We start from the raw sequence: 16,179 nt of genomic DNA, 5'->3' as shown, positions 1-16,179 counted from the left end.
AATCAATCTTTCAGATTCATTCTGAAGTACTTTTGAATTAAAATAAAACAGAATAAAGGAAATTAAAAATTTCTAATCCACATAGCGTTACCCCAACTGGCGTAGAAAAAATCACGTATTTGCGTTACGTAACCGGCGAAGAAAATTCACGCATGCGCATTCTGTTCTGATTATTGCCATGACAACGTTGGATGATTTAAATTATTTTTGGGTTAGTTGCATGCTTTTGTAAGTAAATTGTATTTATGTTAGTTATATATTTTTTGTATATGCTTATAGTTTTAAGTACATCGTTTTTTAAGTAGTTTTTTTAAAACCTGTTTCCAACCGTTTATTTTAAACGATTCGTTTTATTTTCTTAGTGTTTGATGCATTTAAATTTAAGCATTGTTAATTAATCGATCTGCTCATAATGAATCTAAGAAAATTTTGTTGACCAACTCTTGAGATATTACATAAATTAAAAAAGATATTCTTTAGTGCCCATAAAGTTTAAACGCTGAGTGACTCTATTTTCAGTAATCAGATTATAAAAAAATGCTTTGTTTCAGTAAAAAATATTATTATATTAATTGAAGATAAATTCTTTCCACTTTAATTTAAAGCATAAATTATACCGTCTTCAACCGTTTATTTTAAACGATTCGTTTTATTTTCTTATTGTTTGATGCATTTAAATTTAAACATTGTTAATGAATCGATCTGCTCATAATGAATCTAAGAAAATTTTGTTGACCAACTCTTGAGATAATACATAAATTTAAAAAGATATTCTTTAGTGCCCATAAAGTTTAAACGCTGAGTGACTCTATTTTCATTAATCAGATTATAAAAAAAATGCTTTGTTTCAGTAAAAAATATTATTATATTAATTGAAGATAAATTCTTTCCACTTTAATTTAAAGCATAAATTCTACGGGTGCTAACAGAAAATGACAGAGATACATATTACGTTATGACTGAAGGCCTTTATAATATTATGAATGAATTATATGACAATCAAAATTTGAAGTTATAAAATAATTTGATGAAAAAGCTATTAAAGTAGGAATTGCATAAAATATTTAATTATTAAAATTTTAACGAACATTAAGATTGGCGAACCGGCTGGTCGCCAAAGGCGGCTAGTAATATTATAAAGGCCTTCAGCCATAACGTAATATGTTTCTCTCTAATTTTCTTTTAGCTCCCGTAGAATTTATGCTTTAAATTAAAGTGGAAATGGTTAAATTGCAATTAATATAAGGACATTTTTTACTGAAACAAGGTATTTTTTTTAAATATGAGTACTGAAAACAGAGTCGCTGAGTATTTAAACTAAACCTTATGAGCACTAAAGAATATCTTTCTTAATTTATGTAATATCTCAAGAAGTTTTCTATAAAATTTTCTCAGATTCATCATGAACAGATCAATTAATTAACAATGTTTAGTTTTAAATTCATGAAACTCTAAGAAAATAAACAAAACCGTTTAAAATAATCGGTCGAAAACCGGTTAAGCCTTCAAAACGTCCGTATCCGTTGTCAACAATCAGAACACAATGTGCATGCGTGAATTTTCTACGCCAGTTATGGTAACGCAAATGCGTGAATTTTTCTACGCCAGTTGGGGTAACGCTATGCAGATTAGACATTTTTAATTTCCTTTATTCTGTGTTATTTTAATTGAAAAGTACTTCAAAATGAATCTGAAAGATCGATTCATTAACAATGTTTAATTTTAAATGCATCAAACATTAAGAAAATAAACAGAATCGTTTGAAATAATCGGCCGAAAAATGTTAACCCTAGCCTCATTACTGTTGGGGAAAAAAACTGAAGCCTTACTTATTTGGCGGTGGGGAAAATGAAAAGATTTTTGGCGGGAAATTTAGTTTTTAATTAATAGTTAAAATTCTAATTAAAAATTCAAAAAAAAGGAACCTCAGTGCACATTTCCCGACCTCCAAGGTATACATGTACCAAATTTGGTAGCTGTACGTCAAACGGTCTGGCCTGTAGAGCGCCAACACACACACACATTGAGCTTTATATAAGTATAGATAAATCCCCAGCATTAGAAATTACCAACATATTTATATTATGATTTGTGAATTTGTTTGAATACTTCATAACTAATGTAGATATATGTTGTTATAATTTAATTTAAAACTGATACTTTATGAAAACAATGATATTTGTTCCTACCCAGGTTTGGAAAAGACATCAATACAGTTGACGTAGGCATACCAACAAGACTTCAAAGTGTCGTTACTATGATCATTGCCATCATTGGTTCATTTGTTGTAATTATAACAACCCACCCTATTTTCATAGCCATCATGATACCACTTTGCGTTATTTATGTTTTCATTCAAGTAAGTGATTCTATGTCATAATCTCAATATCATTTTAATAATTATATATGTTCCTTTAAAATCTAGAGATTTTTTTTAGTATATCGGTGTCTATTTTCTATGAGAAAATTAATTAAAAAAATATTATATGTTATATACATTTTGAAAAATATAGTTAGATTATTTCAAAAACTTTTTTATTGTCTATTTTGGATAGTTTGTTAGTTTTAGAATTGCAGTGCTGGTAAAATCATATTTTAAAAACGTGCCGATTTGGAAAATTGCATAATGGCTAAACAAGAATTGTATCTCTTTTTTTCTACTCAATTGTTTCATGTAGAAAATATTTTCTTGGAATCATAATGTCAAATATATTGCATTGCGATAGTTGAAAGTAACAAATAAATAATGCCAAATAATTTGATCGCAAATTCGCCATTCCTGGAATATTCTAGAAGCTATTGTATGTGCATTAAAATCCAATGAATATAATGCAGCTCGATTCTAAAATTACATATAATTTTCGTATTTAGAACATATTTACAGATTCCTTGAAAAACACTTAAAAGTATGCAAAAAGTGCGATGAAAGTATGCAGAAAGTTGTTGAAGAATACACATTTGTGTATTACAAAAATGCGATATTTAAAACATTAAAAAAATCGAAAATACCAAACGATATTTCCTCAATTCTTTCTGGTGCGAGATTAGTTAATTTAAAACAAGAAATCAAACGATAAATTTGTATCGCTATCTGAAGGTCTTAATTAATTAAAAAAAAACCACCAAACGATAAATTAGAAGTACTGTCTGAAGGTGACGTCACTTCATCGAAACGCCGAACCCATAGATTCTCATATTTTAAAAAGAATCCTCAAATTATTTCAATGCAGAGCGCTCACTTTTATAAGATGATTCTATTGATAGTCGAAATTTTTCCTTTTTCCGTAATGATTATCTGGCCTTTTGATGTTTGAGCAAAATTATTTTTTTGACACACATGATCAATGGTTCACAACAGAGAAATGACGTTTACATAAATTAAACATTGACAATATTCTGAAAAGTCAAATGGTCATTATAATTTAGAAAATTACTTTTTGGCCTGATTCAAATATATGTTTAAATATATATTTTAAAGTTTCAGACTATATAATTCCATTATTCATTTTCATATTTCTTCAAATAAAATTATTTAAATGTAGTAGTTCTTGATTCAATACTTTTAGATATTCTACATGGCAACATCTCGTCAAGTCCGACGACTGCAATCCATCTCGCTGTCCCCCGTGCTGAGCTTCTTCTCCGAAACAGTGCAGGGAGCGAGCACGATTCGGGCTTTCGGATCCCAATATGAATTCATCCAGAGGCAGAACAAGCACATTGACACTAACTGCCGAACGTTTTTCACTTCCACCACACTAAACAGGTAGGGCAATGAGCAAAGTCTTATGTTATATATTTTATATCATGACTGACGAATATAACCCATTACACTTCTATGTTCAAAAAGTTCTGGGGCTACTAGTCGCATTTAGTGACCCTCATGTTCACTCAGATAATTGAGTTTGTTCAGAGATTAACCCTTTCGAGGCGGGTGTGTCATATATGCATCACTAGCGAATATTTTGAATTTTAAGATAATGTAAATACTGTTTGTGTGAGATAATAGTTCTGTTGGATATGAATATCAATTTCCATAGGCAAGTCATAGCAATTATTCATCTAGCGTTGCTTAAGCTTATTTTAATACTCGAATAAACTTTTTGATGCCTATTTCTATAGTTTTGACTTCTTTTACTATTTTTTCTCTCTGATAAATGCAGTTTTTGGTGCCATGACGATTTGGTTAAAAAAAAAAGTGGGTTTTTGCTGGAGAATTTTGAATAATATTTTGTAACTCAATAAATTAGTTAAGTGAAGTTTGGGTTGTAGAAACTGTATTTTAGAACTATAGAAACGTCCAAAAAATAATGTGACACGCTCGTATGATGGTTTGTTTATATTTAACTATTGCCATTCCACAACAAGTAACAAGAGCTGTTTCTGTGCCACCTATATTAGCATTTTTAATATATAAATTCTTCAAAAGTAAATGTATGGTGCGATTCTATGCAGAGAGAGGAAGGAATGACCGATTCATTAATCAAAATATGATTCGTTCGGTTCAAATAGTTCAGCGCATGCGCCTAGCTAGTAATTAAAGGTTTTCAAATATTCCTATTGCGAAGAAGGCCTTAATTTTGATACTCCATCGTGATAAGGACATATTTTCGAGTTCCTCCCTTCTGTAAAATTATCCATTAAAATATCATAACTCACACGGTGAGCATTTTTCCTGATCTCACCTCATGTGATGTTTTCCTCGGTTTTTGGTTTGGGGGGGATTTTTTTGGCGCAAGAGCCATATTTGGCGAAACTGCGCCATGCATATGGTTAAAAAGTAAAAACGATCACATCAAAAGCTGAAAGGTCAACAGAAGTTTCTAAATGTGTGCTAAAAGTTTGTAAACTTGATAAAATTTCTAAAAAAAATAAAGTAAGCTGCAATAGAAGAAGAAAAAATGAGTTATCAAATATAAGGGAATAAACGAATAGCTTTCAAGAAATTAAAAAGATTTAGATGGTTTATTTCATCCATCAAGTCACGCAAGGCTTCAAATAAAATTAGTCTGACAGGTGGGACATACGGGTGTGCTTTCTCCAAAAATGAGGTTCTTATGCGTGAAACGTGTATGTCCTATACAGAGGCGAGTCCATTTGACGTCGATCTCTCGTACAGGAAGGGCAGGCCACAATCCAATGAAAGATTCCATCCGTGTAACTCGCTATATATTTGAAGTATCTCGCTCATATACCCATGGATAATCAGACTAACAGACAGAAAATCTTTTTGTAAACGAATTTGGTGAAAAATATTATGTATATCTTCCAATACCATATGTTATTCAAAAATTACTACATCCTACTAAAAAAACAGTAAACGTTAAAGCATAACATTCAGGTAGATGTTTGCATGTATTTTGATATTTTGTTAAGATTCATGTAATATTGCACTTCATTATCATATTTTCCAGGTGGCTTGGAATTCGTCTGCAATTCTTAGGCAACACTGTCGTGTTTATTACAGCTTTACTTTCTGTGATCCAAAGAAGAACCTTTAGTCCAGCGATAGTTGGCCTAACTCTATCCTATGCATTAAGTGTGAGTGTTTTTCGTTTTTGTGCGTGAGTGTGTGTTTATAATCCAAATTTTGATCTTTAAACTATGGCATTCATATCTACAAACTAGCAGATTATACTTGAGATTTTTTAATCTCCATTTTCATTCTCTCTATAAGGGAAAGTATTGTAATTGTCAAAAAATTCGAACTCGCGATATTCACGAATCTCCTTGATTTAGACCCCCATCCCCTGAGTACGAAAAACACACTTTTAAAAATACCTATCTGTCTGTGATAAGGATGGGTAAATAGAAAATTGGTATACGGTCTTTACTCAAGATTTGATATAAATTTAGAAATTTAGTGTAAATTCCATTCATAGGAAATCTGTTTGGTTATTCGAATATCAGTTAATATGATAGCTATGAAACTAAGAGAACTAGATGGATAAAATACTTTACACAGATTTAAATATATAGTGTAGATGCTTCTGAAAGTTTTAGCCAGAACGAACAAGTTGACCATCTGTCGATCTGTACTCAGAAAAACATGTAAACGAGTTTTCTCAAAAACATAATTATATAAATGTACAGTAGACTCCCGATTATCCGCGCCTACCGCACAAAGTTTTTTTTTTTTTTTTTTGACTGATTTTTTCAAAAAGGTGCAGTTTTACAGTTATGCTTTTGTAATTACATAATACATTACAGTGTTAAAACAGTACATATGTATTCATTTTTCTGTGTATCCTTGACGCCTCTCGTAAGTACAAAGCACTTTTCTGTTTTCATTAACAAAATGCATGTTAGGTTAGTTTTGAGTGATATACTAAAATATTAAGCGTTAGTTAAACATTTCCTGCTGTTTTCTTTTACGTTTTATTGTACATAAAACGATTTTTCAAAGTTGGAATGACTGTTTTCTCTTTTGCTATAGCAGTTTTTAGCTTTTTTCGGATTATCCGTAATTTTTGTTATCCGCAGCGGCCGCGCCACCCAATTCCGCGGATAATCGGGAGTGTACTGTATCAAATTTGTTACATGATTTTCCGATTACAAGTACAGCTCTGTGCCGAAATTTTGGATTCAATCGATTGGAAAAATGCATCTAAAACACAAATCGCATTCCATAGATTAATTTCAACAAAATTCGCCAAGGATCTCACAGTAGATTCAGTAAAAAGGCTAAATGGATGCCAATAATCAATATTTCGTACCTATTGTACGCCAATTCTAGAAGGCGTTTTGTGCGATAACACCTTTATTAGAATGAGGGAAAAGTTTGAGGAAATCACTCCATCTGGTTTTTAGATATATAAGACCGTTAATTCATTGTCTTTTTTATTAGTACAGTTTTGTTTGTTTACAATGCAGTTGCAAAAATTGCTTATGTAATGAAAGTCTACAAATGTTACAATGCTGACAAGATTTTTCAGATTTCCAAATATAACGACTGATAGTAAATCTTAGACTACATTATCATTAATCGAAGAATGTTAAGAAGACGTTTTAAGAGTTTTTTTAATAAATTTGTTACATTTGGGTGACAAAAGCTCGCATTATAAAATATATATTAAATCTTCACTGTAATATTTGCAATAAAATTAAACGTAAGCAGCAATGAGTGAAGATGAAACTTCGCTTCTCTGGTCTTAACCAAATATTTATTTACTCTTAAAACTCATCATAATTTTTAATTTTTTTAAGAAACCTAGTTAATATCGATTACAACGTTACATAATATTGATATAAATATAAAAATATTGAAAACATATAAGATTAAATGATTTTATATGTTATAAAAAACATATGAAAGTAAAAAAATAATCTAATATAAATTACATTATTGATATTAAAGCTTAAAAGGAATAATAATGTGCATTAAATAATAAAAAATAATTATATGGATGTTGTATGAGAAGTGTTACAGAAAGGAGTACGATATTTTAAAAAGTTGCACTGCTGATTAAAAAAAAAAAAGAAAGAAAATATATGAAATACGTTTTTAGAATATTAAAGTAGATTCATTTTAATTTCAGGTGACGGAAAATTTGGCGAACTTTGTAAGAATTTGGACTATGGTGGAAAATCAGATGGTTTCAGTTGAAAGAATTCACGAATATTCTCACCTGACTCCAGAGGTCTGTACTCGTTATTCATCCGTACATTTTTAAGGAGATGATCTATTTTTCTCTCATGGATCCATACATTTTAAAAGAGATGATCTATTTTTCTATCATGGATTCGTACATTTTTAAAGAGATGACCTACATTTCTATCATGGATTCGTACATTTTTAAAAAGATGACCTACATTTCTATCATGGATTCGTACATTTGTAAAAAGATGACCTACATTTCTATCGTGGATTCGTACATTTTTAAGGAGATGATTTATTTTTCTATCATGGATCCGTACATTTGTAAAAAGATGACCTACATTTCAATCGTGGATTCGTACATTTTAAAGGAGATGATTTATTTTTCTTTCATGGATCCACACATTTGTAAAAAGATGACCTACATTTCTATCATGGATTCGTACATTTTAAAAGAGATGACCTACATTTCTATCATGGCTCTGTGCATTTTAAAAGAGATGACCTACATTTCTATCATGGCTCTGTGCATTTTAAAAGAGATGAACTATATATGTATCAAATATTTTCCCTCTTCAATACTTAAAAAATAAGTTGTGCAATTTTGTATTTTTTCTCGACCTTTATTTTTGCAACGGTCGATTGTAGATATATAGTTTCAGTTATAAAAAATCTACCAAATGTGCTAACAAACTCACATTATGGTATTTTGGAAAGTAAAACAAGTTTTATTAAAATTTCAAATTCTAACTTCACGTATAGTTTCCCTTTCCCTGTAATTATATTTAGTAAAAGTTTGCACGGTAAAAATAAAATTAAGATAATATGATGCATCCTGAATTTACGATAAAATTAATGTTAATTATTGGAACTCAAAGTTTTCCTTCATATTTGAGTTCAGGAAAGGTTGGATACAATCATCCATGTCCCACCACCAAAAAAATTTTTTTTTCATTTTGTGAAACAATATCTGTCATACTTTGTTGACAGATAAACTATCATAGAACTCTGTATTAAAAATATAAAATAAAAATTTAAAGAAATTATACTGTTCAATCCATTTGTAAAAAAAATGTGTATTTTCAAAGAGTCATTCATTCTACGTTAAATATGGCTATGCAAAATTTCAAGAGCTTTCTTTTAGCTGATAAAATATAAATAAATTATATTGCCTTTGGGTCTATTGCAAATAAGAGCAACATTTTTTTTGTAGTATTGTAGGCCAAAATAAGTCTGTTTTAGCTATGTTGTAAAGTCTTGATTTCAATTTCAAAAGATCTTTAGTTTCAAAACGAAAGAGCAGAGTTAAAACATTTATTTCTAATGAATGACAATATATCGAAACACATAAGGTACATCACTGGATAAAACAATTTTTTCTCCCACGAATAATCCAACAAAAAGCCACCCCTATCGTTTCTTCAAACGGTGGTGTCTCAGGAAAGGCAGTTTTGGATGTTGCAGAATGCATAAAAGGAATTTATTGTTGCGTTGCAACATTCATTTCATTATTAGTTCGAGAAGACTCACTTTGTCATTAACAAATTTATAGAAATTCTTAGAAATGGTACGAGAAATTTATACAAAATGGTTGCATATAAAGTGGTCATCCTCACACATGAGATGAAAAGTTTGAGCATTGAATTGCTTTCAAACATAATACGTCTGCAAGCAGTGGAAGCAGAAACCTTGAGATTTCATAGGGCGCCTGCTTAAAATCTATACGTGCTAATTTTCAAGATCTGTAAAATTGACTTGTTACAGCAATGAATTCAATAAAGAGCAAGATCGATTTGTTACAGCAATGAATTCAATAAAAAGCTAGATCGATTTGTTACAGCAATGAATTCAATAAAGAGCTAGATCGATTTGTTACAGCAATGAATTCAATAAAGCTCAAGATCGATTTGTTACAGCAATGCATTCAATAAAGCTCAAGATCGATTTGTTACAGGAATGAATTCAATAAAGTGCTAGATCGATTTGTTACAGCAATGAATTCCATAAAGAGCAAGATCGATTTGTTACAGCAATCACTTCAATAAAGAGCAAGATCGATTTGTTACAGCAATCACTTCAATGAAGAGCAAGATCGATTTATTACAGCAATGAATTTAGTAAAAAGCCACCTCATCATAAACAGATTTACAGTTGATACAAGAAAACATTTACTTTTGACGTGTGTCATTCATTACAAATTAATATTTTAAATCTGTCACTTCATTTTGAATAAATTTGTAGTGGTATAAGCATTGAGATCTGAGAGTTTATAAAATGAGTTTCAGGATCAAGTGTCTTTCTCCTTGTTGTGAAGAGATTTAAAACCGAAAGATCTGTGTCTGCCACTTGACATATATATTTCAGTCGAAATGTTAATCTTGTGAATAATCTTATCGATGGTATTTTGAATGATCTTAGTAGTAAAGTTAGATATTTAACAATTGAATTGATAATTAAATGTCTAGCAATTTATGATGTTTAATTTTGATAGAAGAAAATATGTAATTAATTAATAATTTGAAATGAGTAAAATAAAGAAAAATTCGATTCAGCTCTAAAATGGAATGGAAATAACGATTAATAAGCTAAGAGGATTTCACTTATATTGTAAATTTCAGTTTTTTTTTGTTTTTTTTTTCTTTATTTTTTTTAGAAAGTAAAAGTTTTATAATTTTCTAGGCATCATGGGAAACGAAATCCATTCGTTTCGATCTGAGCAAGTGGCCATCTAAAGGAGCAATTACATTTCGAAATTACAAGATGAGGTACAGGACAGGAATGGAACTTGTGCTCCAAGGTATTAATGTGGACATCCTTCCAGGCCAAAAGGTGACAGTGAACTGCCTTCTCCTTTTAAATCTTATCATTCTCAGTTATAACAACGTATACAATTTTGTGATTGGGCCATTTGTGTTTGAATAATATTGTTACGAATCTTTAAAATTAATTTCCTGCCATGTTAATCTCCTTCTTAAAAAGAGAAGTTTACAGGAATTCTTAATGGATGTTGAATAGATGCCAGATGAGTGTCCTCCAGCTCTGGCCACAAAATTAGTGAGTTTGTGGGAAAAGCGAAGGTTCTAGAAAATGCCAAAACTATTGCACTATATTTATAGGGCATGGAGATCTAGAGATTCGTCTAAAGAATTTTTTAGAACATGCTTTGTTAAAAAAAACCTATGTAAACTCTAGAATCTGAAGCGAAATCATTCTCTTTGTATTCGAATTCAGAGCATATAATGTGATCTAAGAAGTGTAATTGAAAAATGTGAGCACTAAAGTGCATGCCGTTTATTTAATTAGAGATTTACTGAGTGCTTTTATTATTAGTATCTACAAATTCGTTTCTTGTGTACAACTTGGCTGTGTATTTGTTTCCTGTACTCAGTGTATTTTTGAAATATTCACAGAATAAGGTGTCGTTTTCCATCGCACAGCTTGTCGGTTTTGATTTATTTGGGCTTTTCTGGCGCAAACGCCATGATGTTGAATCAAACTGCGCCAAACAATGGGTAAAATTATATCATTTTCAAAGAGTCATCGAAGAGAAAATGAGGAGAAACTCTAAAATGTAATCGACTTAAATAAATGGATAGAATTTTATGGACTTTAAAAATCTATCTTATCTTTAAAAACGTATCTTATCAAGCAAGAAATACAATGGAGTGCGAGACTTTTGAAAAAGAAAAAAACTAAATGTTGGGCATTGAAATTTGGGCCATCTGACAATTATATGTTGGACAGACATTTGAAAATGACATCTCGAACACAGAGGCAGTTGTTCACGTAGGAACAAGTGAATATGGTAATAAGTGAATATTTTCCATGAAACATTACCTAAATATAATTGAACGAAAATTTTTCTCGAGTGTAACTAATAATATGGTTAATGTTATTTCTGAATAATTTGTATCGCAAATTCAGTTGAAACATTACTCAACTTTACTATATGAAAAACGTGTCTAAAATATATTAGAGCATTAAATAAGTTTTAATAGTTTTAACACTAATTCAACGCTTATTTTTAATCAGTTAATCCTTAAATGCATAATTATTTGCATTTTTCATTTACCATTATTAAAAGAAATTAATCAATTTCTTCTATGCGAATGCCGTATACATATGTGAAATTACTTGTATTGGCGATGATCAAATTTTGAAAGTAATATTTTAATATATTCCTCCACCAGCATCCATAACATAATAATTTTTCATAAAATATTCAACATCTTTGAAATATAATTCATTATTGACGGTCTGGCCTAGGGAGAGTCAAATTTTCGACGATCAATCCTTATGATTTACTTGATACGAATCCGTCTTTAAGATCCTCATGGTTCGCCTCATATCCGAATCATAGTTCTCAGATTTGACAGAAGAGTGCCAAAACCTATTCAGTATCGGTACTATTTATTTGAGAAATTTTAAACAACTTTCCTCTCCATTACGTCCAAGGTACTCTTGCTGACCGCAGCACACATTGACCACCAGAACTCCACTGTAAAAAAAACTAACGATTTTAATCAGTTGGCATATTGAGGCTGCATGTTTACGATCGTTCAAACACAACATTGTGTCGCCATTTGTTAACGTTTAAAAAACCAGCCTAGAACTTTGCTTTTTATCTACGTGCTTTTTATTGCATTAAAGTGAAAAAAAGAATAAAAAACATATAAAGTAAGCAATGAAAATTTTAACTCCCTGTTTTGTACTTTACTTTATAATAATTTTAAGGAAGTTTTTAGAAAAAAGTTTAAATATCGTCAATACAATGAGAAAAATTAAAGACAGTTTGGGTAGTGTAGGAATAATGGGTAGTGTAGCGAGAATTCTTTCCATTCGCCAGAACTATAATGCATCCTCAAATAGGATAACCGAACTCTGCCTTTGGCGAACATTGATTGGTAACCCCTCACAACGGAAAACGAACTTTTCAAGATTTCTTCAGTCGGTTTGTGATTCTTTTGAGTGCATGCGGTAATCCAATATTTACTTTCTGGTTGTGATTGTTTTATAGTATTGATAAATTAAATTTTATTATAAATTTTAATTGAACTAATTCCAATCGTATGTACTTAGATTGCTTATTGCTTCGCAGGTTGGAGTAGTTGGCAGAACTGGAGCAGGCAAAAGTTCGTTAGCTCTTGCACTTTTCCGTATCGTAGAGCCAACCGAAGGCACCATTTTTATAGATGGCGTCGACACTACAGTGCTTGGACTTCATGATTTGCGCTCAAAAATTACGATAATTCCTCAAGTACTGTTCAAGTTTTCGTAAAGTTTTATTGAATTTAGTAAAAATTATAGAAATTTTACTTATTAGATAATATATTAAAATATTAGATATTTTATTTATAAATAGAATATAAAATAAAAACTAATATATTAAATTTTATCTTATATTATTTTATATTATAGAGGGGGTTATAATTGAAGTTCTACTTTGAAATGGTCATAAAAAGAAAACTACTGGGCCAAATGTTATCAAACTTGGTAATAGTTTAAAAGAGGTCATAGGAATTTCTTTTCCGCCCCCCCCAAAAAAAATCAAAAACGCGCACTTGTAAATGCCATAAGTAACAACAATAACAACTGTATTGTTTGCCTTTTAATTTAGTAAGATTAGGGTTCCAGTACTGTTTTTGAACATATTTTCATAGTATTGAATCTTTATCAGATAAAGTCAAATTCTGTCCTCCATTCTCTCCAGCTGAAAGACATTTCACTATCGAAGTCAAGTTTTAGTTATACAGTTGATCAAGAGTTTTTTCGCATTTCAACTATCCAGTCACTAAACCAACCGGCCACTGAGGCCATTTTTCATTATTACACACTTTAATAGCAAATGGTGTTGTTGTTGTTGTTTTCGGTATTCGCAAAATGCGTAATGATATCATTTACATAATACAATATAATTTAGTTTCGGCAATAATGTGCATACAAATGTAAAAATCTTTTTACGTTTGAAAAAAGTACTTCTAAAGTAAAGTAAAAGGAGAAGTAAAAAAATACTTCTCCGTTAACTACACCATAATTGTCGAGATTGTTTCTGTTATTGTTGTTGTTTATTGGCGCAAGAGCCATATTTGGCTATGCTGCGCCAATCAAATGGTAAAATATGATTGTCGAGATAAATATTTTATATTGGAAAAGGTGGGGTGGGGGGGAGAATTTCACAGAATTCTATTCACGTCTATTTATTCTATCGTGAAGCGCTACTAACACATTACACAGGGGGAAAAAACCATGTAGATTTTCACACAGCTTAGGTATTCATGTTACATTTATTAACCCTTTCGCTGTTTTCTTTTTCCGCGAAAATTTCTCCCCAGAAGTCCTCTGTTTTTTGCCACATATAGTATTATTTTCTATGTACAGATTAGTATACATCTCTGTATAGTAATTATATTATAATAGTATACATATATTATATTTGTATACTACAGGATGAGTACAAATGATGGACCGGATTTTAAAAAATTGTGTTTTTGAAACTACTGTCCATATTACGATAAAGGATACATGAATTTAAAGAGAAATATATTCAGAATTTAGAAACGCATTTGTGCAGCATTCAGAACCATTGACAGAGTGATGCTACAAAATGTTTAGAATGAACTGGATTACATATTGGACGTATGCCGTGTAACAAGAGGGTCACACATAGGACATTTGTAACTGAAAAAAACTTGGTATATTTCTCTTTAATGTCATACATCATTTATTGTAATATTGGCCGTAGTTTCAAAAAGATGATTTTTTAAAAATTCGATCCATCATTTCTACTCACCCTATATAATATATTAGTACAGATATCTCTCCACGTATTAGTTTTCTCTGAACAGATTAGATCAAACAAAAATAAAAACTCAAACAAGTAAACATTTACAAAGCGTTTCAAACGTTTAAAAGTTTTAAAATATGGAAGCGCGTTACAGTCGCCCTGCAGAAGTTTCACTTGAACGCGTTAGACGCGTTACGGATGACGAAGAGGTTAAATCCTTTACAGTTACTTTTTCTAACATCCGGTATTCAAACAGAATAATTTTATAAAACATTTCAGAAACTGAAGAATGCCACTAAAACCCAGAAATAAAAGGAAGAAATCGTTTTTTTTTTAATTCAATTAAATCCCTTGCTTTTAAACTACTATCACAACATCGCCTTATCTATTACAAATTGTGTTCTTGAAGTATGAAGTTGCTCAAGCTCGGGCCTTGTCTTTTTAAGTGTGATGGAATCAAAGGAAATGGTTTCAATGAATAAGTATTTGAGAAAAAACCAATTTTTATTAAATTCATGATGAATGTTCTTTTGATCTTTCAGGATCCTGTGGTGTTCAGTGGAACTTTAAGGATGAATCTCGATCCTCTGGAAGAGAATTCGGATGAAGATTTGTGGAGGGCAATCGAACAATCGCATTTAAAAAGTTTTGTTCTTTCTTTAGAGGCTGGGTTGGATTATCAAGTATCTGAAGGAGGAGAAAATTTGAGGTACAGTCCCTTTAAAAACAGCAATATTTCTCATTCTTGCAATAAATTTAAACAGTATTCATTGCTTTTGCAAATATTTTACGAGTGTTTTTCTACCATTGTTAAAAGCTAAGGAATGAGGATTCTGTTTTTAGATTTTTTTTCCTTTCCTATTCTCTCACATTATTATTCTTTCTTTATTTCATCAATTTTATTTATAGAATTAATTAATGAAGGCCTCTAAAATATTAAGTAATATATCGATTAGCTGAAAGACAATAGTTTTTTTAACTTACATATTATCATGTTTGAATCCACTTAATACCTACTGTTAAGTACCATTAAACGACACGATATACGATATGTACGATACAGAAATGAAATGCGCCAAATCCTTTCGATGATGGAATCAACTGTGCGTTTTAAGTGAGACTTACATAATAAAGTCAACCTCTTTAATCACACATTCTATAATGAGGCAATATATGATACAGACAATTAAATTTTACTGCCAATGTAACTTTGTGACTTGATTCAATAGAAAAGTTCATAAATAGAATAGGCAAACGTCACTATACCTGCTGCTACAAGTACAACGATACTTTTATGAATTAAAAGGGCCAAAATATTCTTCATATAATTTTTTTTTCAAAAAGAGAAAAAAAAAACTTGAAAAAATTTTGAAAATGCATTATTGTGTTCATTATCAGAAAGATCCATGCGATATTTAGAAAGATTCAGGCCCGACGGTATCGTTCCCCACGGAGCTCAACAAGGGTTGATAGTTACCGGCTTTAGAAATTCCTAGCCTCGGTACTTGCCATAATGCTAGTAGGAACCTATACACTGGGAGTCCCACCCACGGGGACAGTCCACCCTTAACGCCAAGCCCAAGGAGTAACCCCTTCGCTTGATCCCTGGCAAACCAATCTCTCACGTGGTTAGTTACCGGCCGATTGATACATTGGTGACCACAATGCGCCGCCCGTTTAATGGGTCACAGGCACGGCCAACACGTGGGGTTTTGGCTGTCCATGAGAAGCAAGAAGCAAACAGAGTGGCAACAGCTTCTCATGGAGATTTCCTTCTCTTGCCGTCGAGGGAAGGAAG

At 31.1% G+C, this 16,179-nt stretch overlaps 1 protein-coding gene across 1 annotated transcript in view; it reads left to right on the top strand.

Moving 5' to 3' along the window:
• Positions 1 to 16,179, top strand: part of LOC129957236 (multidrug resistance-associated protein 1-like) — a 70,727-nt gene that overhangs the window by 50,720 nt on the left and 3,828 nt on the right. Inside the window, exons 23-29 of the mRNA XM_056069478.1 lie at positions 2,194 to 2,359; positions 3,567 to 3,766; positions 5,415 to 5,541; positions 7,539 to 7,640; positions 10,277 to 10,426; positions 12,696 to 12,854; positions 14,924 to 15,090. Coding sequence (XP_055925453.1) covers positions 2,194 to 2,359; positions 3,567 to 3,766; positions 5,415 to 5,541; positions 7,539 to 7,640; positions 10,277 to 10,426; positions 12,696 to 12,854; positions 14,924 to 15,090 — 1,071 coding nt within the window. The remainder of the gene's footprint in view (positions 1 to 2,193; positions 2,360 to 3,566; positions 3,767 to 5,414; positions 5,542 to 7,538; positions 7,641 to 10,276; positions 10,427 to 12,695; positions 12,855 to 14,923; positions 15,091 to 16,179) is intronic.

This window comes from Argiope bruennichi, chromosome 11, assembly GCF_947563725.1.
Source record: "Argiope bruennichi chromosome 11, qqArgBrue1.1, whole genome shotgun sequence".
Classification (NCBI taxonomy): domain Eukaryota; kingdom Metazoa; phylum Arthropoda; class Arachnida; order Araneae; family Araneidae; genus Argiope; species Argiope bruennichi.
The sequence above is the reverse complement of the archived record's forward strand: the minus strand, read 5'-3'. Positions and strand labels throughout refer to the sequence as shown.